A 23,843-nucleotide genomic window follows, 5' to 3' on the forward strand; every position below is an offset into this window, starting at 1 on the left:
GAAGTTGAGGAAAAGGATGAAATAGAGAAGGTGAGAGGATGAGCAGGTTAGGTTGTTTGTTTACAGCGCGTCCCGCAAAGGAAATGAGTGCATTTGCTTAGGGTTGAGTGCAAGACAAGCTTTGTTGAATATATTTGTTAAGCACATTATGTCCAAAGCGCCAGAATTAAGAAGCACACTTCATATTGGGAGGGTATTGCAGTTATATCTATACAGACACTATATGCATGTCCAGGGAGATAAACAGGACAACATCAACACATGACCGACTCTAGAATCCCACAAGAAGACACTTTTGCCGAAATCAACCTAACGCCATATTCGCCGCACATGCGCTTCAATTCTCAACCAAAAACAACTCAGGCTTGGCTCGCCTTCCATTTGTTGATCCTCCGTCGCAAGTCACCCTCAGTCTGCTGCATCGGATTCAACTTCATGTCCCTCGCCATAGCGGCATAGTTGTCACCGTGTTTCTCAATCAGCCTTGTGATCCATTCCTCCTCCCGCTTGCTCTGATGCCGGGGCTTCTTTGGTGCTACGTTGTCGGCCTGGATCTCAAGTTGTTGAACGATCTGGTTTGCAGCTTTCTTCACTTGCGGTTTGGTTTCGGGCTCATTATCAGATAGGTCGTTTAGCGGGTCATTGAGCGGGTTCGAGCTACGGACTTTACGCCCCGCGATCTCAACCTGTTCGTCATCTTTTCGGATCACTCGAATGATCTTGCCGGTCTCGGGATCCCGTTCGACCAATGTTTCGCTGACGGCAGAGTCCTTCATTGCATCAACGCTACCCTTGATGTGTAGCGAGCTCGCGACTTCCTCCAGGCCATTTTCGGTTTTGCGCTTCTCGGATCCTCCTGATGGTGCGTTAAGGCGGTGCATCAGGCCCAGCCGGCGGTAGTTTTGTGTAAGTGTTGCCTTGCGGTCCCTGAATTCAAAATATAATTAGCCTTTCGTTCCCTCGAGCTTGTGAGTGGCAGCGAGCATACCAGTTTTCCGCGATGATTGCGTTACCCAGCACATTGATCTTCTTCTTTCCGCTCTTAAGCACGCCCTTGCGCTTCATCCTTTGCTTGGGCGCCGAGGAGCGGTTCTTCTTTGCCTGACGAATGTTACCCATCCTGAATGTGTAGCTGTGTGGCCGTGGATAAGCTGTGAGGGCAGACTTGAAGCAAAAGCTCAGGATAAAAATCGTTAATCTTATCGCCGAAAAGTGCTTGACGCTGTTTGCATTTGGTCTTGGCGTGTTTGACTAGACCCTGATAGTTGATAAGCGACATCGGCCATTTACTTCGCGACCTCCCTCTTAAGACAACATTCGGAAACTGGAAATTATCCTTGAAGCAGCTTCGTGTTAGGGTCAAGTTCTTCTAGATTGAGCTTCAGGATGTTATTATTCAATACTTCGCCCGCACGCAGAATTGGCCTTGCGCTGGTTGTTGGAATCGCTTTCTTCTCTGCTTTGGCTGCGGCTCACGAGACCTTCGCGGTTGGTGAGCTGTCTGTCAGCCAGATCGAGGAGGAATTGCAGGTACGTCATTAAGGAGTTTGAATATGTCAAAGCGCATGCAGCATCGCTTTTGCTGTCTCTACGTCAGTTGATTCAAAGGCTAATCTTTATCAGAGCTGTCCCCTCGTGGAGTCCCTCAATGAACACAAGCGCGCTACAAGCCCACCAACAACAAGCTTAACGTCCAAGATCTTCTCGATTCTATTCCCCGGCAGCCCGGCAGTGAATGCCCTTCTTGCTACAGTATACATCTCCGGACCTCCGAGTATGTTTTATCCGTAGTCCACATACAGTCGCGCGCTTTTAACCCTCCCCTCGCTAGACTTCCTCCTAGCTCTTTGCCCTCCTACTATCGACCCCTCGTCATTGTCCGTCATGGTCGCCTTCGCCGTCGGGGGCCTCCTCGGTGACACGCTATTCCATCTTCTCCCGGAAATCTTCCTCGGAGAAGACTCCCCAGACCACGTCCGCTTCGTCATGGTGGAGCCAAACCGCAACCTCCTGCTGGGCCTCGGCATCATGGTTGGCTTCTTCACATTTGTCGCAATGGATAAAACGCTCCGCATCGCAACAGGGGGGGAGGGTCATGAGCACTCACACTCCCACTCCCACTCAGCGCCCGAGACTGCTGTAGCCACTGGCGCCAGCACAACCTCTCCCAACACCATGCTCAAGCAGCGCAAGACGGCAGGGTCGAATCCAGGCACACCTGATGCCGACAGCGGCAAAAATGAGATCAACCCCAGCGTCAAACTCGGCGGCTACCTCAATCTCATCGCCGACTTTACGCACAACATCACCGATGGCCTCGCCATGTCATCCTCTTTCTACGCCTCCCCCACTATCGGCGCAACAACGACTGTAGCCGTCTTTTTCCACGAAATCCCCCACGAAGTCGGCGACTTTGCCCTCCTCATCCAATCCGGCTTCTCCAAGCGCAAGGCCATGGGCGCGCAGTTTGTAACAGCGATCGGAGCATTCCTAGGCACTCTAATCGGCATTGCCGTGCAGGAGCTCGGCGGCTCCGGCTCCCCCACCACTGCGGACGGTCTTGCCTCTTCGCCCGTTTCTGGCCTGCTCGGAACAAGTCTTACATGGGGCGATATGCTCCTCCCTTTCACGGCGGGGACGTTTCTGTACGTCGGTACAGTCTCGGTTATTCCCGAGCTGTTGGAGACGGGGAAGAATAAAAGCGTTGAGATTAAGAAAATGATTGTCCAGTTTGCGGCAGTTGCAGTTGGGGCTGGGATTATGCTTGCGTTAGTTCCCCCATATAAGCGTCTTGTGCCATGCTGACCCAGCTGTAGAATCTCTTGGGATTAAATCAGGCCTGCACCAAACGTGTCATGATTTCTTCAACGTCGATGAATCTGCCATGATACCGTCTTCAGCTTCTGTTGGGGCACAACTAACAGTTTGAACATCTTCTGTCCTAGCCCAGGCCATGTCAGAAATACTTTGACCCATCCATGGCCCTCTCGACTTCGGGTCCATAATTCTTTATCAAACATCCTAGAGTGCCAGCCCTCTAGGACCAAGACTATACTACTGAAGAGAGAATATAGAAGAGTAATATCAAGCTAATGATAATACACCATCAAGCCATGTAGGCTAGTCATGCCATAGTTCTACTCGTGCCGCCTATGTCTTTACCGTACCAACCAGATCTATAAAAGAAGTATTAAAGGAAAGAAGGCTTTTCACACTGGGTGCGAATGCATGATGCAACCTAACCTAACCGAGCCTAACCCATCCATCCCAGCCGATTCTATAAGTACAAACACAACATATGATGCAAGACATTGCCAAACAATAAAAAGCACTTTGGCTCAAGTCCAGAAAGAAGTAAGACAAAACATCATTCGTTATAATGGTATACCTGTACAAGAACCGTTAGCATCATTCATCATTCAAGGAAAGGCGAAGGAAAGGAAACGTACAAAATAATCCGGCAACCCATGCACACTATACCCCAGCCGTTTCGCCATCTTTGCAAACCCCTCTGTCTCAACGAGATGATAAAACGGGAACGCAGGAAACATTGCCCCATCACGATGCACTTCAGCCTTAACCATAAGCGCCGTGCCGCCCACGCCATCGAGATCAATGACACGCTTCGGGCGCGGATTCTTAGTATCTGCTTGATAGGCCATGAGGGTGCGGTACGTCGGGAGCTCCGCGTACCCTTCTAGCAGGATTTCATCAGGCTTTAGCGTATCGCCCAGCGCCTGGGCAGTAGAGGAATCAATCCAGGAGTTGAAGTCGTATGGCCGGACGTCGTACATTTTCGTGTCGGTATTGTAGTATCGCTGGAAGCAATTTGGGACGATTACGGGGCGGTTATGCGAGGTGAGGTCTTGGATTAGGGTTTCTGGGGTTTCGACGATGTCCGAGTCTAGCCAGAGGACCCAAGACGTGGCAGGACCCAGAGTTGTGAAGAGGAGGCTATTGCGGGCGCGGGACATGGATTCACGACGGGCTTTCTGGTTCTCGAGTTTATGGCGCTCCTTCTCGTTCTGGGTTATCAGTGGCGGATCGAAGTCCTGGCGTAGGATTGTGATAGATGCGAAACGGTTCTCTTCAGGCCCTGTCTGTGTCTTCGCAATTGCTTTTTCGAGGGCTGAGAGTGCGGCGTCGCCGTATTTTGTGTGTGGGATTATGAAGCCCAGGCTAATGAGCTCGTGCGGGTAGCTGAGTTTCTCGATGTTGTCCCAGTATCCCTGATAGAAGCGAGCGAGAGGAGTGAGGATGAGGATGCGCTCGGAGTGGCTGGTTGAGTCGCTGCTGGTTGTAAGGGCGTTCAGGTCATATTTCACAACGGGTGGCGCCTGGACGTGCCGGCCGTCACCGTGGACTGGCTGTGGGATAAAGGGTTTTGTGGGAGGGGAGAGAGGGTGTTTTGCTGTGTCTTCGAGTCGGGAATTCGTCGTCGTGGAAGAGGTCGATGCTGGAGGTGTGGATGGAGAGGAGAATAGGAAGCAAAGGAAGCCGATTGCCATTAGCGAGGCTAGTACTATGGTTATTGGACTCGTACGCCGCATTTTGCGCGCGACGGCCATGCTGGCCGGTTTGACTCCAGCTGTTCTCGAGCGGTGGCCGTAACTAGAGTGTCGGAGCGTTCGTTTCGGTCGTACGTGGTCAATTGACGAATCGGCGGTGTGCCAAGTGGCTCATCACTCCAGAGCGCAATTCCAGAATCAGGTAATTGAGCGCACCTCTAGCTTGAAGAGGAAGAGGAAACCTGGAGGTGCTGTAGTTGGAGAGAAGATTGCTGGAGCTGGAGAAATGGGTGATGACGACGATCACTGGCTGACTACCCGCAATGGGAATCGTCGGTTTATTAGCTCGCCTGGCAGAGCCTAGATCGTCTGTAGAGGCCGAATTGCCAGTCTTAGCTACGGAGTAGTCGGGGTTCGGAATAAGGCTTCGCTGTCACAGCCCCAGTACCTCTGCTACAACTTCTTACGGGCGTCTCGGTGACTCGCGAGAAGTCGCCGGAAGCGGAAGTGCAGCGTTCCAGCCAACAAACTGCCACCATGACATCCAACGGCATTCAGAACCCTCTCAAGCTGATGCCATAACTATTTGCAGTATCTGTTCGCCTTAAAATCTATGTCCCGTATATATGGATGTTCATAAATAATATGTGCCTTATACCTCCGGTCAGAGGGCAGTGCTATTTTAAGGCAGCCATCTCATCACCCCCTCGAACGCAACCAGCGCCATCGCATTCGCCGGGAACGCTCTGAGGAAGCAAGGCACGAAGCCCCTCCAGTAGCCCTTCCACCCTCTCTCCCGATATACCGCCTTCGCCGCATCTTTCCACCACCGGAACTTCCGTTCCCCATCGCCCAGCGTCCCGCCCATCGGATCCGTCATGAGCCGCTGCTTCACCACGTCCGACGGATACGACGTGATCCAGAAGATCTGGGCCGAAATACCACCGGCCCAGAAGTTTATTGCTGGTGCTGAAAGGGAAGTTCGCTCTTTCATCAGACGCGTCAAAACGTCGTAGGAGCCCCACCAGAAGAAGAAAAAGGAGCGGAAGAGGATTGTTGCACAGAGGCCACGGTAGAGGCCGCTGATGCCGTGGGTGCTAAGCTGCGGGCCTATCAGTACATTGTCGGTAAGGAAGGGGTAAGTTCCGTACAATTCTGCGCGTGCAGTCTATCGGCCCGCTGTACAACCGCTTCGACTTATCAGCTGCGTACTGGATCTGAAGCCTTGCCTTGACATGCTCAACAGGGGCAGCTATAAAGCTGACCGTCGTGCCCGCCATGATACCGGCAATGCCGTGTCCGAAACTCGGCAGCGTATGAAGGTCAGACTGGTTCTTCGCAAACGGAGTTACAGCACGTATTGAAGGTTTCGAGAAGACATTTTCAAGAAGCAGACGGCGGTATAACGTTAGGGACCCAAGCATTCTGCAAAGTCCCTGTTAGATATCTCCGCATAGCTCAAATCGAGACCGCAGCGCAACTCACACTGAGTCCATCACCATCCACCCAACTAACGGCGGCGTCGCCCCCTTGTATAAACCCGAAACACCCTCTTTCCTGACCGTCTGGAGTACGCAATCTAGGGGACCCTTGAAATGCCCGTCTTTACTCGTTTGTAACCGTACTTTGACTGTGTCAAATCTTTATGGATGGAGTTAGCATTTTTCGTTTCCATCCCTAAAATGCGAAGCGAAGGATAATTGGCAGGACCGGCGCAAGAGAACATACGGGTGACCAACTAACATACACATGAGCCATTATTAGTTATGCTCCAATGTTGGACAATCTGCAGGGTAACTCACCACTCAGCTTAGCAATCCCCGAAAACACTCCAGCCACAAATCCCTTGTAGTCCCGTTTCGAACCTGTCTTAGGCGCCGATTTGACGGCATTCCGCGACTGCGACTGCGACTGCGACTGTGACTCGGCCGCGTCCAAGGCGGGCACAGATGCTGGGGTAGACGACATTTTGTGTGCTATAATATATCCGTTTCAACCCCCGGTTCGTACACCAGTATATTTATATTTTTCCTCTTCCTCTTCCTCTCCTTCTTCTTCTTCTTCTTCCTCTTCTCCTGATGTGGTCGTCGTCAAAGCTGCGAAGATAGTTTGGAATCGGTCCGTTATCGGCCGCCGCGGTGGATTGGTCTGTACGGGAGGTTCACCGATTGCCTGCCTGCGGTCGGGGGAGTATGTCGAGAGATGGGGAGCTGAAGACCTGAGCAACGGGACGGTTTCAGCAGCAGGAAGGAATAATTGAAGCAAAACAGTTGAGAGAGGAAGAAAGATGGAGAAATGCAGATCTTGAAGAGGGGGCTCTGAATTGTATGCTTGCCGGCCCCACTGCTCCCCAGTTGTTCGGGGAGCACCAGTTCGTCTCCGAGGTCGCCCAGGCCTTAAAAGAGACTTGGACTGACGATCGCTTTTCTGCATCATTTTGTGTGCTAGATCCCAGGTAAGCATTTGAGCGTATGGGAAGGTGAAATTAACATAAATTGTATTGCCCATATCTGGTCCAGCGTTTTGACGCGAGTTCTCAGGGGTATATAGATCCATCGCCATGGTCTACAGCACAGCAGACTCAGGAGACCACTGCTTCCAGTGAAAATGCACGGTGTAGTATGGTACCTCTGAAACATGCCGCAAAGTATTATGGGACGCGGAACTCTAGCCATGGCGGAGCAAAGCTTCATCCTCAATAACAGTGTAATACTGCCTATTCTGGACACCAGCAACTGTCACAGTACAAGATCCAATAACTAGTCCATTTACTCTTCTTGGCTAACATCGCGGTTCCCCGCAGCCGTTGGGGTACAAGAACACGGTTAGATCGCCCTACACTCTATGTCGGCGACATATCCTGCAAACTTCAGTATAGCCGCCACTGGCGCCTGTCGGATTGGTATTTTTGCTAATCTGGCAAAACAGATAAGCAGGCGAGAATCTGCGAATAATGTCAACAGGCGTCTTAGTTCGCGAACAGTCTAAAATAATGCATTGATCTGGATCTAATCTAGGTACTATTAACCCTGAAAAGCCGTAGTGTCCACCAGATAGAGAAAAAAGACGATAACGAGCGTTGGTACAAGGGAAAAGGTAGGCCGTAACATTGAACGGGCCATAAGCTAAAGCTGCAGTGCTTGCAATGCCGATGCGGGGTATAACGTGATGTCAAATACAGAGTCGAAAGTTAGGGTAGGAGTTGAAGCTGCCCGAGACCGTGGCCAAACTGCCAGAAAAATAATAAAACCGAACGTAAAATGGCGGGGAAGAGCTCTATTTCTACCACCCCATGGTAGGCTTCCGTGCATTTTGTCTAACCTTGTCATTTTCCCGAGCAAGCATACGGTCCAACAGATCAGGCGCCGGCGCCGAACGCTGGAGTTCCCGTGACAGCTCCGACCTATTGGAGGTGCCGGCAGAAAGATAGCCACCAGCCTCTTCCAACGCGAGCGGCGTAACAGGGCCTGGGCTATTGAGCGGATTTAATCGAGGGGCAGCCGGACTGGGTGAAAGTGGGCGGGACACGGGTTTCTGAAGAACAACGCCCTCGAAGAATTCCCGGTACTGAGAAACGGGATCTCGGGACGACGACGATGGACGATATACGTTCTGTCGAGACTGGCGTGGCGACGGCGGTGCAGCCATGGACTGAGAGTTGGTCGAGGATTGGTAGACGGCGGGATGGAACCGAGGGAGGTCACCGAGATGGAATGTCGGGGCTGACTTGGCTGTGGTTTGACCGCGGGCTTGTTGCGGAGAGTCGGGACGCCCCGACGAGGACATGGTCGAAGCAACCGGAGAGTAAAAGGTCGAGCTATCAGAACGCATTCTGTCTCTGTCGCTGTAATAACGACGGTGCCGGGGCCGAGTGCGTTTGCTTCGATTTCTTTCTGGTGAGCTATCGCGATGAGGAAAATAGTCTCGTTCGAACCGTCCAGTTAACGGCGTGACAGGGATATCGTCCTCGTGTGCAGAGTACGTCCTAGGTATCGGTATAGGCCTTGACCGTGGATGGTAGTTCGAAGAGGAGTCCTCAAACGGATCGGACAGTTCGGGAGCAGGCGAACGAGAGCGGGGGAGGGGCGATGGAGGATTATAAGTGGAACGGGTAGTAGTCAATTCATCAAGGGATGAAAGGGAGAAGCGAGTCGGCCGACCGTGTTTGGCGATCAAACTTTCCAGATGGTCACGAGTGTGAAGCCGATGAGGAGACGGAGAAGGAGACGAGAAGTTGGCTGAACAAAACATGGTTAGCAAGCCCGCTACGCTAGAGAGAATGCCAGAGAGGATTGACGAAGCATTCCACACGTGTCAAGTGGAGGTGCCAGGTGTGAGATGGGCATGGAGAGGCACCATCAGAGGTCAGATTGAGATCCTGAACCAAAGGAGAAGGGCGATCGGAGGGGACGATCGGCATGATAAAGAATTGGCTGGGACAAACTTACTGGTGCAACGGGGGACGGAATCTGCTGAACTGCAGGACGACGGATACAGTAAAGGGGAAGAAATGGATGAGGAGGTCAGAGTTGAATAGGAGGAAGTGCGTGGACTACGTGGAGAAGCCATGGGTTGGCGAATCTGACCGTGACAGTGGTGGCGCCCGGGAGATCAGGAACTAGGGAAAATCTTCCAGCTGCTGACGGGATTCTTTCTGCCTTCTCAACTCCTCACTGACGATGAAAAATGGATTTTGACCGATCTGCTAGTCGGGCTCTATTTTCGAATTCCTATTTCTTTTTTTCCCCTTCGTCAGCATAGTTTCCAGTCAAGATGGTCTCACGACAGCCATTGACTAAGGTCACTCAGTCGATTTTTTGCGGGGAAAGGAACAGGTCTTGGCACAGGAGTATGGCGTCATTGGTAATTCGCAACCATGGCCCATTGGCTAAGAGCAAATGGGGCACCACACCATCGAGCGGTACCAAGGCTGCCCAGTGCATGCTCAGGAACGAAACCAAGAGAGGATTGCAGATGAGACGAGATGAGCGTACAAAGTTTTCCAGCAATTTACGAATCTCAGTCTATGTCAGACGCGGCGATCAACCTGCTATCGAGGTTGTCTGTGGACGAGCATCACTCAAGGGCGCACAGAAGCAGCTCTCGGCACCGGTCGGCTACCAGCGGACTGTGGCTGCATGCTGCAGGAAGGGCGATGAAAGGGGAATAAATAAGAAGACGAATAACGACGGTCAGACTCGACAGGAATTTACCAGTTCTGATGGATCTTCAGCTCAATTTATATATCGAGAGTGCGAACAGGCCTCCAGCTGATGAGGATTTCTCAGCAGTCACTCAACAAACAGAGGTATACGCATGCGAAGAACTCGGCTGACCCAGCCTGGTTTAGAGACAGTGAGGACGCAACAGAGACAAAATCAAGGCAGACGCAGCCATCAGCCTTGAGTCAAGCCAGGCCGGTGGGCTTGAGATGCAAGGGATGTTTCACCCTCCATACTTGCCGGTGCAGGTACAGTATATTAAATACTATATGATACTTCATCTCATGCAAGACTTCATACTGACGCGACCAGGGGCGCAAAGATCAATAGATAATACGGTGCATCTCACACGCTTCATCGGATCGCGACGTGCTATGAATTACCTGAGCATTCCTGGTCTCAGTCTCTATTTTGGTGTATCATGGCATTGTCCCCTACTGTTGTGTGTTCAGGTGGACATTCAGCCACGCTAGCCGATGATCAGACGACCACCAGCACCCGGGCCCCTCTGAGAGCTTCAGCTCACGACCACGCGTCGTTCGCGAAAGCATATAGAAAACGCGTTGCTGAAGATCGACGCGTTCGTAGCTGCGCCGCTTAATGCCGGAATCTGCTGACGCCGACTGATATATCTGGTGTCCTGCAGCTCATCCGATAGTTAGGGCTAGATTGCATCACTTCCTAGTGATCCGACTGCATGGAACCGATCAACAGCCACAGCAAAGCCCAGTCAGGTCACTGCTGACCCAGGATGAATCATCGATAAATATAGGTTGCCTCAAATCAGATTTCGGCGGTCATCAGGCCGTCATCACCAATGTCCATTTCTAGTCAAGTGTGCGAAGACGGCTACCGCTGGAGTTCCAGGAGGCCCTCAGGAACTCTCATTGCGCCACAATCACATTCCGCCCACCATCTCAGTCACATCCGACCCCTCAGGTACTGTCTGCAGAATGGCGTGACGTCGCTATCTGGCTCATTGGAACTCAGTCACGATTTCATGTTCCTGTCAGGATTTCTCTGAAATTCGAGGCAAAAAACCTCCAACCTATTGTCTTACTGGCGAAAGACAAAGCCATAACCTCGTGGAGGTCACCCGTCTGGGTGCGGAAGCCCAGAAGCTACGCTCACATACCACACATCATCTATTATACAGGTGTGAAACTTCTGAAGTGGACGCAGGAGACTAGAGCGCTTCAATTGACTTAACTAACCCAACTGGGGCCCCGACTAGGCAACTACAGATGCTACGCAACATCGGCAAAAGTACGTTTAAGTAAATCCCGATAAACAGGCAGAAGAGAAAGATACATTCAGCATCTTTTTCGCAACTGGTGCTAGCTTTTGCTGCTGCATTGTTTTGAGTTCTTCCTCTGTCTTTTTGTGCTGTTCAGTATATCTTAGGGTTATGGTCAAAGTTGTCGCCTCAGGCATGAATATACCTCTATTAGTTACCTTGCAGTACGAAAATGGTTCGTTCAATATACTTTATGAGGAATGGGGGTGTATTTGTTGGTCAAAGTGTAGACATTGGCTATGAATCACTTCAGTTCATGGCCTCGGTACTGATCAAACTTGATCTTGCAATAAGAAAGATTCTACAACACCAATCAAGCTACCTCCATAATTTTAGTCGAGCCTAGCTACATATTTGGTTCCTCATACTTGCGATCTACATGACATACGTACCATGCACACGCCTTGTTCGAATCGTCTAATCAACAACTGGAGTGTCAACCATTAGCCCAAGCAGAGAATGCGCGACCTCCGCCGCAGCCAGCGTGGTCGTTTCCGCCGTGGTGTCATAGATTGGCGCTACCTCGACCACGTCTGCGCCAACGACCGGCAGACCGCGCAGAGCGTCGAGGATAGAGAGGAGCTCGCGGGTCGTGAATCCGCCGGGCTCTGCGGTTCCTGTTGCTACCGCCGGAATCAGCGGACAATGATTCTTAATGAAGGGGTGAAATACGTACCTGGTGCAAAAGCAGGATCCAAAACATCAATGTCTACCGAGATGTAGACCTTGCTGTTACCAACACGGGCCTTGATCTCCTCCACTATACCGGCTACACCGAGGCGATCTAGATCCCGGGCTTTGATGATCGAGAAACCGCAGCGGATATCGTTTCTGATGTCGCCTTTGGGACGGATGGCGGGGCCGCGAATGCCGACGTGAATGGAGGTGTTGCGGATGAGTCCCTATTCTTGTGAGTTTCTGCACTACCATAGGAGTTGATAACCTGCCTCTTCATGTGCTATGTGGAGGAATGTCCCGTGATTGACGCCACTGTTCAATGAGTTTAGCGCTCGAAGTATAGGATGGCATACCTACGCATAATGAGAAATCCCGCCGCCTATTTCATCACATCGCTATCAGCAACGCTTGATCTATATAGAATTAAGATGGCTTACCTAGTACTTCAGGATCCCACGTATCTACCACGATCAGCAACGGATGCTCCAGACTCAGAAGACGCTTACCAATATGACTATCAAAGTGGATCACCGAAACCGGCCCAAAATGCTTATACGCTGACCTCAAAGCCGACAACGTCGTCGTATGGTCCCCTCCCAGGGTAACAATGCGCGGAGTACCGCCATTCTCCGTACTGTTCGTCGCACGCGAAGAGATGACCTGCCGTAACCTCAGCCTCGCATTCCTGGAAAAGAAAGACGAGAGGAAGTGAAAATCAAAGTACCTTATGTGCAAGATCAAGCTGCTTCAATGCAACCGTATTGTCCAACCACGTCAACGGCGCATCCCCGCAATCCACAAGTTTTGCCCAACTCTCAAAGACGTTCTGCCCCGTGTAGATATTCCAGCCTTGGATGCGGCGGGAGCCGAGTCGGATACCTCCGGGTCCGTATCTCGCACCCGGGCGAGCCGTGACTCCCTGCGCAACCGAGGTAAGCAGTCCGCAGCGACATGGACGGTACCGGTTCCATGACCTACCGTGTCGAATGGTGCCCCAAGAATGGCGATATCATACGATGTTGACTCAGCTTCGCTGTCGATAAAACAGTTGACGTAGGGGATATGAGCGAACGTGGTTAAGCCGGAAAATTGGCTACCGCTGACGATGTCGATATTCTTCTCAAGCTGACCGAGGATGAATTGGTCTGATTGGATGGCTGCAATAGGAGGGAAGGTGATTTCCCTTGCGAGGGCTGGGGAGAGGATACAGACAAGTCCTACAGCGAGGAAGTGCATTTTCAACAACGGTGATTGCCTTGGATGACGAAATCTGTCTATGGAAGAAAGCAATGTTAGCAATGCTGTTTAAATAGAGCGTGAGATAGCTCCAAGACTCCAACAGCTCCAACCGTCGGTTTATCTTATCGCGATAACCCAAATAAGCAGTTCGAGCCGAGTGACGAGGAACGGTGGGATAGATTTTGGAGATGGATCTTATTCGATTGAAATGGCGGAATTGCGGCTCAGTATGAAAAGAACATTCCAAGCAAGTATATTTAAGAAAGAGGATGTCTGGTAGGGTAAGTAGCTCGCTGTCCACGTCTATACTCTTTGTTGTCTTGTACTGTAAAGCTCCCCGCACCGTACGGTACACCCCACTTTCTTATCGCCATAATTTTTTACTGCAATTCTGTCCTCTACAAGCTGCGATTCTCACCGGTCAGCTACTTGAACATGGTATACTAACCTATGAGCCGATGTGACGGCCTTCAATGCTGACATCCCAAGCCTCACGCAGACTCCTCTTACTTCGGTTCTGGCTCTAAAGCCGAGATCTACGCGCAGGTCATCCAGCAAGCCAAGGGCCTTGTGACAGGACAGCGCAACTGGGTCAGGTACGTGGGCTGTACTTAAAAAACTCTTCCCTTTGAATATTTCTATGGTCAAGTCAGGATACTAATCAGCATTATCAGCAACTTCTCCAATGTCGCGTCCCTCCTCTGGCACGCCTACGCCGCGCTTCCCGCCCCCTCCTCCTCCGTAAACTGGGCTGGTTTCTACATCCGCCAAGATCAATTCCCTTCCAAAGAGACATCTGAATCGACAGAAGCCGCGCGTGTGAAAGAAACACTCTGGCTCGGTCCCTTCCAGGGCCGTCCAGCTTGCCAGGAGATCCGGTTTGGGCGCGGCGTGTGCGGGGCGGCGGCGGCGAAGCGCGAGACGGTCGTTGTTCCCGATGTTCTGGAGTTCCCGGGGCACATTGCTTGTGATGCGAGTAGTCGGAGTGAAATTGTGGTGCCGATTCTTGCGGGCGGCGAGGTAAGTTGAATATCCCAGACCGTTGGGATGGGCACTGACCATCGCAGACGGTCGCGATTATTGATATAGACTGCGCTGAGCCGTCGGGCTTTGATGATGAGGATAAGAAGTATCTTGAGGAATTGGCGGCGCTACTCTCTGAGAGCTGCGACTGGTCTGTATGATTACAAGTGTTAAATAACAAAGCCCTTTGCACATGGTGTGTATCTATAATGGGTCGGATGAGCCCAACAACCCAGTAGCCATTGCCCGTTGCTACGAATAAGGGTCCATTTCATTACTAGTCACCGCATCAAAGAGCATTTGTGCGGGGGCGATTCCAATTTTTAGCCTTCAGAAAATTGCATCCTGGGGTTCTCCTGTGACAGTACGGCCATCTACTCCGGTCCAGCGCCAGATCTGCCCGACTCCCACCCTTATACTGCAATCGCATCGCCCCGGCAGTTTCACGCATTCAGCAGCTTTTACCTCGGTGGAGCATTGGGTTAATAGCGTTGTTTATCCGTTTCTGGCCAATCTATATGCCTTCTCTGATATGTGTAACTATTTCTATATCTATCGCAGACACAATGCCAGAGAGCCCACCATATCTGGCATTTCTCCCAGAACCGGGATAAAGCAAGTGCAAGAAAACCTCAATCGCAGTCAATAGAGGACGGACTCTTAACCATATTATAGGAGCAATCAAACTGCCAGTTAACGAACCACCTGCTCTTCATGCCTAGTTTGGGTCTTTTCCACCTCTGCCTGCTCCTCAACATCTGCCTGCTCGATATCTTTCTGCATCTGCTCGACGGTCTTTCCCCCGAAGATGTCGTCCATATCCTCAAGCCTCTTTCCCTTGGTCTCTTTGATAAAGATGCACACCCACAAGCCCATAGCAAAGCAGAAGACACCAAACATAATGAACGTGCGCCAGCCAATGTTGCTAATGGCAGAGGGGGTGAACTTTGTTACAACAAAGTTGAACAGCCACTGGGTGGCCGAGCCCATGCCGACACCATAGGCCCGCAGGCGCGTTGGGAAGATTTCCGAAATGTATACCCACGGGATGGGCCCCCAGGAGGCGGAGTAGCTGTGTCATGGTTAGCTTAGGTCTGATCACGATTCAGGGGAAAAAGGATATTCACGTACCTAATAACGTAAAGGTAGATCATTACGATCATTGCAATGCTTGCATTGGAGATCGTGTCAGTGTTCACAGGGGGATACGAAACCAGGACCGCACCCAGAATGAACATGAAGACGGCCATGGCCCATCCTCCACCGACCAAAGACCACTTGCGACCGAATCGGTCAATTCCGATAAGAAGGAAAAGACCCGTGGAAACGACCTTGACGACTCCATAGATACCTGTGGTGAAAAGACTGGTGTCGGTGGAAGCCACACCGATAGTCTGAAACAGCTGCGGCGCGTAGTATCCGATACTGTTCGTGCCGGAGAACTGCTGCCAGAACATGATCAAGAATGCATTGAGGAATCGCAGCCTGTTCCCCGGCAGCAGGACCTCGCGCCAGGTGACGCCCTCGGTGGAGCGGAGCTCCTCTTCGATAGATGCCCGGATCTCAGCCAGTTCCTGCTGTACCTCGTCGCTGTTGGGATCAGCGCGCCGCGTGAAAGCGAGCGATGCCGTTGCCTCCTCGCGGCGACCCTGCTTCATCAACCAGCGGGGCGACTCCTTCAGGAACCACAGGCCGATGAACATCAGCCCGCTAGGCACAAGCTGGAAACCAATTGGGATCCGCCACTGCTTCGTCGATGGCGCAATATTCTTCTCGACACCATAGCAGAGCCAGTACGAAACCGTCACACCAATCACCAGGAACTCCTGGAACAAACCCGCGATACGACCGCGCACGTTAGGAGGACAGTTCTCCGAGACATAGATGGGCGTGATGGCCGACATGCCGCCGATGCCGAAGCCCGCTATAACGCGGCCGCCATAGATATACGCAATAGTCCCCTTCCCGCCCGTCTGCACTGCAGCACCAATCATGAATATCACGGAGAGCACGAGAAGCGAGTTCTTGCGTCCGTACCGATCATTCGCGATGGCGCCTGCGATGGCGCCGAAGAAACAGCCTGCTGTTAGAAGGGCGACGACGTTAGATGAGATCTCGGCTTCTTTGCTGCTCGCGAAACCGGTGCTGCCGGTAGCCATGTGAAAGTCGTGTTTGAAGCTGTCAAGCGCGAGCACACTTCCCATAACCCCAGTGTCGTAGCCTATCCTCAGTCAGCAACCTGCTCGCCGGATACCACACCATCCTCGTCCCAGGTCAAGACTTACCGAACAGGAAAGACCCCATGTACGCCACGGCACTGAGCATATATACTCGGGAGTTCTTGAAGAAAGACATGGTGACTGGACTGCTCTCCCAGAACGCTGCTAGGTGCTACAGAGTCAGGAAAGAACAGAAAACACAACGTTCTCCTAGTAACATGGAAACACGGGTTGAGTATTTGTATTCAACTGCTCACTCATCCACTTGCCCATCGGCAAATGGTCTTGCCAGTAGTCACATACAACACTTGCCGACCCGCCGACGGAGAAATCAGATCCACCAATGGCCTTCCCCAGACCCGGGCCGATCCACCCTCACTCTGGGCTCCGTATGGACCCGGGGCCCGGTGCCCATGGGGATTGGAGATTGGAGATTGGGGTTGATTATTGGGGGTCTCCGCTTTTTGCTGAGCTACGTCGCTGACAGATCAGTCTGGTAAACAGTCCTCAGCTCCGGATGTGGACGGAAAAATATCTGTCCTGAGCTTCGTGACCTCATGGACCTCGCTTCAGGTTCTTGGGCTTAAGGCTTTGAAAAGGCAGCTTGCCGAGGAGTGTGCCCTGTGCGCTAGATACAACCCCCTGCAATTCGGATGTGGCGCAATCCGTCAGCGTTAGCTCGCTTGTAAAATCTTGTGCCATTGCTTGGATGTGGACTTTGCCGGTCTCAACAGCCGGCTGAAGCATATTGACTATTTAGCCGAGCCTATTCCCGCGGGAAAAGAGCTTTAAGAACAAGACCACGGGGCCAAGATGGAATATATTGTTGGAAAGGGAATTGAGACGGGCCCCTAAGCTCGCATTGACGTCCGACAAGAACCGGTTTCTACGTGGTGTTCGTATAGCTATTTGGTGGTGTCAGCCATCTTGTCATGCATTACGACATCGTGGCAGGCTCGAGCTATTGGGTACGATCTTCCCTCATTTAATCCACACAACGGTGTAATCTGCGATGCGACCATGATCCAGCACATTTTGTTTACTCTAACTGGCGCAGGTACTTACCGGATGCATTCTTCTTTGGCAAAGTACAAAAGTTATCAGAGCAGAAACCGCTCTCATGGGGCAGACGAAGCCTGAATTTGCAGTGCCATCAAGCGAAGGATATTCAAGCTCCGGGGTGGACACGCATCCGAGCATTGGCTACGCCGAGGTTAGCGAAATGAGCATTGAGCTTGGAATCGCCGAACCAACTCTTAAGTATCCGATATATTCTCCTTCAGCTAGCAAGTCTTTGCTCGCTGAATCGTGGGGTTGGAATGCTATATAATACGCGGCTTGCAGGGGCTGCGTGCGCACATTAACCGGCCGCTAAAGGCATTCAGTACCCGATACTCTTGCTCAGGTATAAGTAATCATCGCATATATGTTCATTGGTGGGACCAGGTCACCAATAGTGAAGAGGTAATAGGTTCGCTAGTTATCTGAGTATGAGCAATGCGCCTGCTTGATGTTCCCAAGACGAATGCCTATGTATCGGATAGTAGTAAGACACCAGTCGGTGTCTACCAACGGCGGTGGAAACATCCTGAAGCGGGAAATATATAGATGTTTCCCATGGAGAAACATCTTGGAATGGCAACTGCGTTGTGGAGTCTCAGGGTGGCCGAGCCCGCATACTGTGCGGTCTATATCAATGCATGGAGCCTGGAGATATATAATGCTATCTTGGTCCTGGTTCAAAGAGGTCAAAGCCCCTTGAACGTTGCCGGTGGCATTTGCCGTGCGCGTCAGTCGGACTTGATTATAAACCAAGCAGTTTGCATAGATCACGTACTTGCTGCATCACCTCTGGAGGGCATTCCCTATCGTTGATCGAGTATGTTCTCAAGTAATCCAGTAATAGGCCATGTACCGCTCTCAGACGCAGCCGGGTATCTTTCATTGCCCTCTCTCGAGCCAACCCGTGTGTTTTTGTGGATAGCTCGAATCAACCATCGTATGGGTCGTTCAGCTGCTCACGGAGGGAGCCAGGGCGGGCCTTGCGAGGAACACGATCTGTGCTAGCCCCCACAAAGTTGGCTCAAGTTGGCTAGGGGGGAATGAATCTGTCGAATAATGCGACTAGTTCAAGCCTTCACCGTATTCTCAAGAACAGTAGTTGTTGCCTGGGCCCAGTTTTAATATAGCGTTCTGGCGGGTCAGGTTTTTGGGAGACTGAAACTAAGTGGGCTCGTGTTAATTGGAGGCTAATCTAGCTGTTGGCACCGGACAGTTGTAGGCATAGCCTCTTGCTTCGGGCATTGCGGGTGAGGTAATGGCTTCTTGGGAATTGGATTCTGGTAGCGGATAGTGAAGAGAGAATGGAGTTGTTGAAGGAAAGGTAGAAGAGGAAGGAAGAAGAGAAGGAGGACCGTAAGAAAAGACGTTTGATGAGGGACTGTGTGAGGCGGAAAAAGTGTGGTAGAGATTAAAGGACGCACATCTGACCCATCAAGCCTTAAAACTGTTGGCTACGTTATATGGATCAAAGTATGTCAGAACTTGATTATCTTTGTCAGCTCTAAGTCTAAAAGGAGTCAAGGAGCGAAGGAGCGCCGCTAAGACGCTGTAAGCTGTTTGTTAAGCGGGTGCTTCTCCAGGTCTATAACACAGAAGTGTCCATAATTCATAGACAGACCGAGATCTAATCCGTCCATGTGTCGCCTTCCTGGCTCATGTAATGCAAATCTATTACAAACCAAAACTATGACATACCTAATATCGAAATGCTCAGGTAATGGTACCCATCCAAGATAATCCAAGTGCAAGCCCGAGTCCAGCACACAGGGCAATACGTCAAAAAAAAAAAAACAGAAAAAGAAAATCACGGCTGCATCCCAAGCAGACTCATCTGCCGCTTCATGGGACTATTTGATCCGGCGTCGCCGTCTTCGCTCGGTCCAAGGCCGCTGTCGGTGCCGTTGTACCCGGCATCGGTGTCTATGTCCCATTCCTCGTCATCATTCTCATCATCGGCAGCATCCACAGAGGTATCGCCGCTATGCCAGCTCTTCTGGACTGCCCCACGTGTATTCCAGCGGAGCGCCCGCTGGACGCTCTGGAACCACTCTCCATTGTTGGCAACAACGGTTGGGAAGGGGTATTGGCTCGCCTCGACGGTGACATAGTCACCTTGGCGAAGTTCTACACGGCCTTTGCCGTCGAACGAACAGTATGCCGTTGACCGGGACCCTGACGGGACAGCAATGCGGAGGAGAAGAGAATCGGAGAGGACCATGGGACGGAAAGATAGAGTATGAGGGCAAATGGGTGTGAGAAGAATTCCAGGGATAGAGGGGTGGATGAGAGAGCCGCCAGCGGACAGTGAGTAGGCAGTAGAGCCTATGGGAGTAAGTAACCTGGCTTTCAACGTAATCTGAAATACATACCAGTTGGAGTGGAAAAGATACAGCCATCCGCTTGAACAACAGTAAGCAGATCGTTGTCCGCGTACAGCTCAAGATTCGACACATATGGCGATGGCCCTCGATCAATGACAAGCTCGTTGAGCACCTCAAACTGCTCGCCTTCTTCCACCGCACCGGCTTCCGCGCCCTTACTCCGGTCCTTTCGGAAGACTGTGCAGGTGAATCGCATTCGAAGGTTGACTCTCATACCGACATCGCCCATGACTGCGTTCAGGTGAGACTTGTAATTTTCGAACTCAAAGTTCGTAAGGAACCCCAGACTGCCTAGAGAGAAACAAAGGACAGGAGGGACGATACGTTGGAACAGCCAGGACGTGAACAGGACAGTCCCATCTCCTCCCAGCGTAAGCACAAGGTCGAACTTCTCTGGAGATGTCCAACAAAGGTCTGGGGTCCAGTAGCGGATCATATGTTCATAAGCTGGGTTCTTCTGAATCAGACCGTGGGCGTCAAATCGCTTTGAGTGCCGGAGCTTGGCATCCACGTACACATTTACGCCGAGGTCGCTCCCGTAACGCGGTGTAGATAGGAGCCATTCCGCCAATTCACGAGTCAAGTGGACTAGACTATTATCACGCGCCTTCGTAACGATCATGACATTCTTGACCGCGCGCTTTATCGGTCGGCGCTGGAGCTGCTTAGAGACCTCCCGGACTCCTGTTGCCGTCTGTAAAAGGCGAGAGTGCGATAGCCATTCGTCATCCGTTATCTCTTCCAGCACCTTTTGGAGATTCACTGCATCGTCAAACCGCTTATGGAAAAAACACGGCGATTGCATGATAAGGCGAGTAGTGGGAACGCGATCAGCGTCTGATGCGAGCTGTAGATTTGACAGAGCGGCGGAGAGTTTCTGCGACGATGACGTGTGTGGACGGCGCTCTGTCTCGTCTGGAGGACTGGAGGGAGAGGTCGGACTCTGAAGACCAAAGGGCGCCGCCAGCGGCATATTGGAGTTCTGGTGATTCGATGTCGGTCGCGAAGCGAGGGCTTTCATGATCGTTTGTCTGGGTATCAAATCGCAAGAGAAGGCTTTCCGACTATGCCGCGTCACGGAGAACGCTGCGCGAAATGGGAAGGCAGTCGGGTTGGACGATGGTGAGTGGTCTTCTTGCGCCGGCACACGGTGCGGCGAGGCGGTGCTGGCAGCGGGTGTAAAAGACTCTTCAGCGTCCTTCCGGCTGACTTCGTTCGGAGTTTGTGAAGGGTCTATATGCAAGGCATAGTCACGTAAGAGCGAAGCTCCTACGGTCTTCGACGTTGAGGGTGACTGGTCTGATAATGGTGGGGCTGCGGAGTCGGTCAAAGGAGAGGGTGAGCAAGGCGAATCGGTGAGGTTCTGGGGCTTTATAGAGTCATCGCGGAAGTTGGGAGAAGCCATGGAAGGATGAATAAAGGCTGTATAAGACCGAGGAGGGTCGTCGTTGGTCGCGGTGTCAGACGGCTTGCTGATGATGGCCACCGCTTACAGAAAGAAGAAATTAACGGCACGCAAGCCAAGTTCGGACGTATCGGAATTTGGCCGGAGTTCAGTGGTGCGAGGGATAAGCTGGCCGTTGCTTAGTGGATGATAAAACAGGAAACCAGATAGATTGGGGAGAAGTGGAAGATTTAAGAATGGTTGAGTCTCTTTCAATCTCGATCCCCCACATCGAAAAAGGCCGAACTCCCGCCAGCGGAGCGCTATAGCGGCCTCTGCGGGGAGGACCAGCCAAACATCACCGGTGGTTGCAAAAAAGGAGTAATGGGTACTTTACTTCATATTTCTCTTGAGAAGGATATAGTGGTCTTTAACTCCAGGTGAGGGTCACAGAATAACGATCATTTCCTTGAAACGCGCTCGAAGAGGCGGCTCTTTACTCCGAACGTTCTACGGAGTATGGTACTAGCGGCGATGAATTTGACATCATATTATCCAGGTTATTTGCGGGCCTCGGCCACATGCATATCACAAGATTTAGCGAATAATCCAGATAATTCTCGGCCCTGAATTGTAAAATGTTTGATCTGTCCAACAACAGGTGGCCGAGTGATAGGCTCGGCGTCTTTGATTGATTAAGCAGGATCCCACGTCAGCTAGCAGAACATTTTGTAGCGTGTTCCCCGCAGTCTATCCAAGTAATTCATGTTCCCGGCCCCATTGTGTGCCGTGTGCCACCAATCCGCTTCAAAGGGCTGGAATTGCCTGCTGATTGGGTATGCGAGCCCCAATCATAAGGATGAGAGGTCCTCAAGGCTGTGCCTGCCTTTAGGCATGTGAAGGGAGCTGCAGATACGAGGGTTTCAGTATAAGCTCGCATGGGCCCGAATAACCTTCGCAGCGTCTGTCATAGTGATAGTATGCCGTCCGCGGGGGTGGTTTGCCGCCATCAGTTGACACCAATAATGCATCAATCAAGCAGCAATTTTCCAGGAGTAATCGGAATGAATACGGTCTTCAACGGTGTCGCGTAGTATGCCTTCGAGCGGCTGGCTCTCTGTGGTTTCGGCCATGGCCACATCGCCGTCGGAACTAAGAGCGGAGCTGCCAAGACAAATAACCAGAGCGCGCTCATATACAGCCTCCCATGTATCAAACGTAAACGCGCCCTCACTTTCGTTGAGAAGTAGATGCCCTTTGGATGTGAAAGCGAGGACATGAAGAGAGGTGGCAGCCTTCGCCTCCTTGGTGGACGGCTCGCGAATAATTTCACCGGCGGGATCGACGGCAAGGATAGTAGCAGACAGTGTGACCGACAGGGGAACGGAAGCTGATAACAGCGCGAGGGTGGCAGTATGAAGGAGCGCGGGGAGCAACGGGAGGTACTGTTACAATCCGAAGGTTAGCCATGGCTCTTATTAATTTATCAACAAACAAACATACTGATCCTCCTCTGGCCACGATCTCCCCACCGACTATAGCCAAGGTGATAACAACCCCCCGTCTTGGGTATCCTTTTTCACGGCCCAAAATGACTCTGCCCAACGCGCTTCTGACAACACCCTCCACGTACCGCTCACCAACACCGCCAGGAGCAGTACCTGGTTTCACAAACACTTCAATGGTCGCCTCTTCCGGTTTCAAAGCATCTCGGCGCCCCGGCAGCTCAATAGGTGCATTGACCGATCCCAGGATATTCGACCCAGTGAAAGGACATTTGTAGGAAGCTGAACCATCAGCCCGGGAAAGCGGGTGAAGAACGGCGACCGGTCCTGCCATTATATGTATGTTTGGTAGTCAAGGTAAGTAACCACTTCGTTGCGTTTGTAGCTATTCGCGTTGTGAGCAGGAAAAGAGCTATGGCGTGTGTAGTGTCCGAACCTGCAGCTTGAAATTTCGATGCGAATAGTGAAGAGTGCGGGGCTATCGCTGATTGGTCGCCTGCGTTATGCCTGAGACTGCCTAATTATGGCCTGAGGCTGTGAAATCAGGCTTCGAGATGCGGAGCAACATTCTCCTACGACTACCTGCCTTCGAAGGATTCGGAAAGGCTTGGAACTCCATCAGATGACTTTGCCGGCTTATATTGGACGTTCAAAAACAGACGCATGCTCTTGGCAGCATAGTTACATGCCGGCTCTCTTCTCCAGGAAATCGCCGAGAGTACAGGATACGGACGGATGATGGCACAAGTGTAAGAGAACATACTCAAAACAACCATACAACCTGAAACAAGCCTTGCCCATCCGGCTTGCCTTCCATTGACTCTGACCACGCAGGTATCTGGCAAGTGCCGGGGTTTCCGCAGGCAACCCCGCATGGCCACCGAGCACGACTCATGATGTAAACAGGTGAGACCGCACGTAGTGACCAATCGAACGGTTAAAGTTTGTGTCTCCCATGATATAAGCCAACTCGGCGTGATCTCTACAACTCCTCCAGTTGAATGGAGTCGGTGGATGTAATCTCAGGCCTCCTGGTAACCGTGGTCCTAGAAGACTGGCCGAGAAGGTAACGCCCCCACGGACTATTGACTGTCCGTGCTACTGCACGACGGCATTCACTGCGTAAATATGTCGGCCTCTTGAGAGGTTGGGGATGCCGAGACCCGGCAGGGCGAAACAGCGGGAAGAATGAAGCGTAGGCGTCTTGGCCGCTCGATTCCGAATCCGAGTCTGACGCTGATCGAGTCGATTATTCGACCATCGGCGTGGCAGTGACAGGCGAGCCAGACACAGGAGTCTCAAATCCATGGACGCTCAGCCACAGA

General features: G+C 51.7%; 12 protein-coding genes across 12 annotated transcripts; 4 read left to right on the forward strand and 8 right to left on the reverse strand.

The window, feature by feature from the left end:
• Window positions 1-214: 214 nt before the first annotated feature.
• On the reverse strand, window positions 215-1,155 carry BDW70DRAFT_129518 (nucleolar protein 16). Its single transcript, XM_073735632.1, has 2 exons — window positions 989-1,155; window positions 215-927 (listed from the first exon to the last, which is right to left on the reverse strand). Exons 1-2 carry the CDS (start codon window positions 1,117-1,119, stop codon window positions 360-362), a joined length of 699 nt encoding a protein of 232 aa, XP_073599474.1. The 5' UTR covers window positions 1,120-1,155; the 3' UTR covers window positions 215-359.
• Window positions 1,156-1,328: 173 nt separating this feature from the next.
• On the forward strand, window positions 1,329-3,048 carry BDW70DRAFT_129519 (Zn(2+) transporter YKE4). The gene is made up of 4 exons (XM_073735633.1): window positions 1,329-1,530; window positions 1,624-1,774; window positions 1,832-2,768; window positions 2,817-3,048. Exons 1-4 carry the CDS (start codon window positions 1,387-1,389, stop codon window positions 2,830-2,832), a joined length of 1,248 nt encoding a protein of 415 aa, XP_073599475.1. The 5' UTR covers window positions 1,329-1,386; the 3' UTR covers window positions 2,833-3,048.
• A 319-nt stretch (window positions 3,049-3,367) lies between these two features.
• Window positions 3,368-6,476, reverse strand: BDW70DRAFT_147830 (mannosyltransferase complex subunit MNN9; the record flags this gene model as incomplete). Its single annotated transcript, XM_073738779.1, has 6 exons — window positions 3,368-3,388; window positions 3,450-4,569; window positions 5,222-5,610; window positions 5,660-5,933; window positions 5,994-6,149; window positions 6,307-6,476. The coding sequence occupies 6 exons, from the start codon at window positions 6,474-6,476 to the stop codon at window positions 3,368-3,370; spliced, it is 2,130 nt and encodes a 709-aa protein (XP_073599476.1).
• A 24-nt stretch (window positions 6,477-6,500) lies between these two features.
• Window positions 6,501-7,070, reverse strand: BDW70DRAFT_156822 (uncharacterized protein; the record flags this gene model as incomplete). Its single annotated transcript, XM_073740249.1, has 1 exon — window positions 6,501-7,070. The coding sequence occupies one exon, from the start codon at window positions 7,068-7,070 to the stop codon at window positions 6,501-6,503; it is 570 nt and encodes a 189-aa protein (XP_073599477.1).
• A 720-nt stretch (window positions 7,071-7,790) lies between these two features.
• Window positions 7,791-8,928, reverse strand: BDW70DRAFT_147832 (uncharacterized protein; the record flags this gene model as incomplete). Its single annotated transcript, XM_073738780.1, has 2 exons — window positions 7,791-8,746; window positions 8,820-8,928. 2 exons carry the CDS (start codon window positions 8,926-8,928, stop codon window positions 7,791-7,793), a joined length of 1,065 nt encoding a protein of 354 aa, XP_073599478.1.
• Window positions 8,929-8,946: 18 nt separating this feature from the next.
• Window positions 8,947-10,003, forward strand: BDW70DRAFT_102815 (uncharacterized protein). Its single transcript, XM_073734325.1, has 2 exons — window positions 8,947-9,663; window positions 9,722-10,003. Exons 1-2 carry the CDS (start codon window positions 9,282-9,284, stop codon window positions 9,841-9,843), a joined length of 504 nt encoding a protein of 167 aa, XP_073599479.1. The 5' UTR covers window positions 8,947-9,281; the 3' UTR covers window positions 9,844-10,003.
• Window positions 10,004-11,408: 1,405 nt separating this feature from the next.
• BDW70DRAFT_102915 (agmatinase) lies at window positions 11,409-13,077 on the reverse strand. The gene is made up of 8 exons (XM_073734327.1): window positions 12,684-13,077; window positions 12,430-12,624; window positions 12,212-12,365; window positions 12,143-12,166; window positions 12,063-12,084; window positions 11,975-12,017; window positions 11,704-11,929; window positions 11,409-11,650 (listed from the first exon to the last, which is right to left on the reverse strand). The coding sequence occupies exons 1-8, from the start codon at window positions 12,939-12,941 to the stop codon at window positions 11,445-11,447; spliced, it is 1,128 nt and encodes a 375-aa protein (XP_073599480.1). The 5' UTR covers window positions 12,942-13,077; the 3' UTR covers window positions 11,409-11,444.
• Window positions 13,078-13,195: 118 nt separating this feature from the next.
• BDW70DRAFT_102818 (GAF domain-containing protein) lies at window positions 13,196-14,192 on the forward strand. Its single transcript, XM_073734326.1, has 4 exons — window positions 13,196-13,382; window positions 13,434-13,540; window positions 13,619-13,964; window positions 14,012-14,192. The coding sequence occupies exons 1-4, from the start codon at window positions 13,380-13,382 to the stop codon at window positions 14,126-14,128; spliced, it is 573 nt and encodes a 190-aa protein (XP_073599481.1). The 5' UTR covers window positions 13,196-13,379; the 3' UTR covers window positions 14,129-14,192.
• A 468-nt stretch (window positions 14,193-14,660) lies between these two features.
• BDW70DRAFT_156826 (sugar porter family MFS transporter) lies at window positions 14,661-16,322 on the reverse strand (the record flags this gene model as incomplete). The annotated part of the gene is made up of 3 exons (XM_073740250.1): window positions 14,661-15,039; window positions 15,099-16,188; window positions 16,253-16,322. The coding sequence occupies 3 exons, from the start codon at window positions 16,320-16,322 to the stop codon at window positions 14,661-14,663; spliced, it is 1,539 nt and encodes a 512-aa protein (XP_073599482.1).
• Window positions 16,323-17,228: 906 nt separating this feature from the next.
• Window positions 17,229-17,607, forward strand: BDW70DRAFT_102956 (uncharacterized protein). The gene has a single exon (XM_073734328.1). The coding sequence runs from the start codon at window positions 17,307-17,309 to the stop codon at window positions 17,514-17,516; it is 210 nt and encodes a 69-aa protein (XP_073599483.1). The 5' UTR covers window positions 17,229-17,306; the 3' UTR covers window positions 17,517-17,607.
• A 1,445-nt stretch (window positions 17,608-19,052) lies between these two features.
• On the reverse strand, window positions 19,053-21,034 carry BDW70DRAFT_147835 (putative NAD+ kinase Utr1; the record flags this gene model as incomplete). Its single annotated transcript, XM_073738781.1, has 2 exons — window positions 19,053-19,570; window positions 19,618-21,034. The coding sequence occupies 2 exons, from the start codon at window positions 21,032-21,034 to the stop codon at window positions 19,053-19,055; spliced, it is 1,935 nt and encodes a 644-aa protein (XP_073599484.1).
• A 442-nt stretch (window positions 21,035-21,476) lies between these two features.
• On the reverse strand, window positions 21,477-22,937 carry BDW70DRAFT_129562 (putative exosome complex subunit Rrp46). Its single transcript, XM_073735634.1, has 2 exons — window positions 22,517-22,937; window positions 21,477-22,458 (listed from the first exon to the last, which is right to left on the reverse strand). The coding sequence occupies exons 1-2, from the start codon at window positions 22,850-22,852 to the stop codon at window positions 22,048-22,050; spliced, it is 747 nt and encodes a 248-aa protein (XP_073599485.1). The 5' UTR covers window positions 22,853-22,937; the 3' UTR covers window positions 21,477-22,047.
• Window positions 22,938-23,843: the final 906 nt, after the last annotated feature.

This window comes from Aspergillus foveolatus (assembly GCF_047715535.1).
Source record: "Aspergillus foveolatus strain CBS 279.81 unplaced genomic scaffold BDW70scaffold_6, whole genome shotgun sequence".
Lineage (NCBI taxonomy): Eukaryota > Fungi > Ascomycota > Eurotiomycetes > Eurotiales > Aspergillaceae > Aspergillus > Aspergillus foveolatus.

Bases quoted from the DNA above. Each gene is read 5' to 3' on its own strand.
- BDW70DRAFT_102915 (XM_073734327.1), bottom strand. From the start codon at position 12,941: ATGCACTTCCTCGCTGTAGGACTTGTCTGTATCCTCTCCCCAGCCCTC. The intron at 12,085-12,142 runs GTAAGCCATCTT...GTGATGAAATAG, and splicing joins GTGGGATCCTGAAGTACTAG to GCGGCGGGATTTCTCATTAT. The intron at 11,651-11,703 runs GTACGTATTTCA...TTCCGGCGGTAG, and splicing joins GGATCCTGCTTTTGCACCAG to CAACAGGAACCGCAGAGCCC.
- BDW70DRAFT_129562 (XM_073735634.1), bottom strand. From the start codon at position 22,852: ATGGCAGGACCGGTCGCCGTTCTTCACCCGCTTTCCCGGGCTGATGGT. The intron at 22,459-22,516 runs GTATGTTTGTTT...GGATTGTAACAG, and splicing joins TCGTGGCCAGAGGAGGATCA to TACCTCCCGTTGCTCCCCGC.
- BDW70DRAFT_102818 (XM_073734326.1), top strand. The intron at 13,541-13,618 runs GTACGTGGGCTG...CAGCATTATCAG, and splicing joins GGACAGCGCAACTGGGTCAG to CAACTTCTCCAATGTCGCGT. The intron at 13,965-14,011 runs GTAAGTTGAATA...TGACCATCGCAG, and splicing joins CGATTCTTGCGGGCGGCGAG to ACGGTCGCGATTATTGATAT.
- BDW70DRAFT_102815 (XM_073734325.1), top strand. From the start codon at position 9,282: ATGGTCTCACGACAGCCATTGACTAAGGTCACTCAGTCGATTTTTTGC. The intron at 9,664-9,721 runs ATGAAAGGGGAA...ACAGGAATTTAC, and splicing joins TGCATGCTGCAGGAAGGGCG to CAGTTCTGATGGATCTTCAG.
- BDW70DRAFT_129519 (XM_073735633.1), top strand. From the start codon at position 1,387: ATGTTATTATTCAATACTTCGCCCGCACGCAGAATTGGCCTTGCGCTG. The intron at 1,531-1,623 runs GTACGTCATTAA...AATCTTTATCAG, and splicing joins AGATCGAGGAGGAATTGCAG to AGCTGTCCCCTCGTGGAGTC. The intron at 1,775-1,831 runs GTATGTTTTATC...TCCCCTCGCTAG, and splicing joins ATACATCTCCGGACCTCCGA to ACTTCCTCCTAGCTCTTTGC.
- BDW70DRAFT_129518 (XM_073735632.1), bottom strand. From the start codon at position 1,119: ATGGGTAACATTCGTCAGGCAAAGAAGAACCGCTCCTCGGCGCCCAAG. The intron at 928-988 runs GTATGCTCGCTG...TTTTGAATTCAG, and splicing joins GCAATCATCGCGGAAAACTG to GGACCGCAAGGCAACACTTA.
- BDW70DRAFT_102956 (XM_073734328.1), top strand. From the start codon at position 17,307: ATGGGGCAGACGAAGCCTGAATTTGCAGTGCCATCAAGCGAAGGATAT.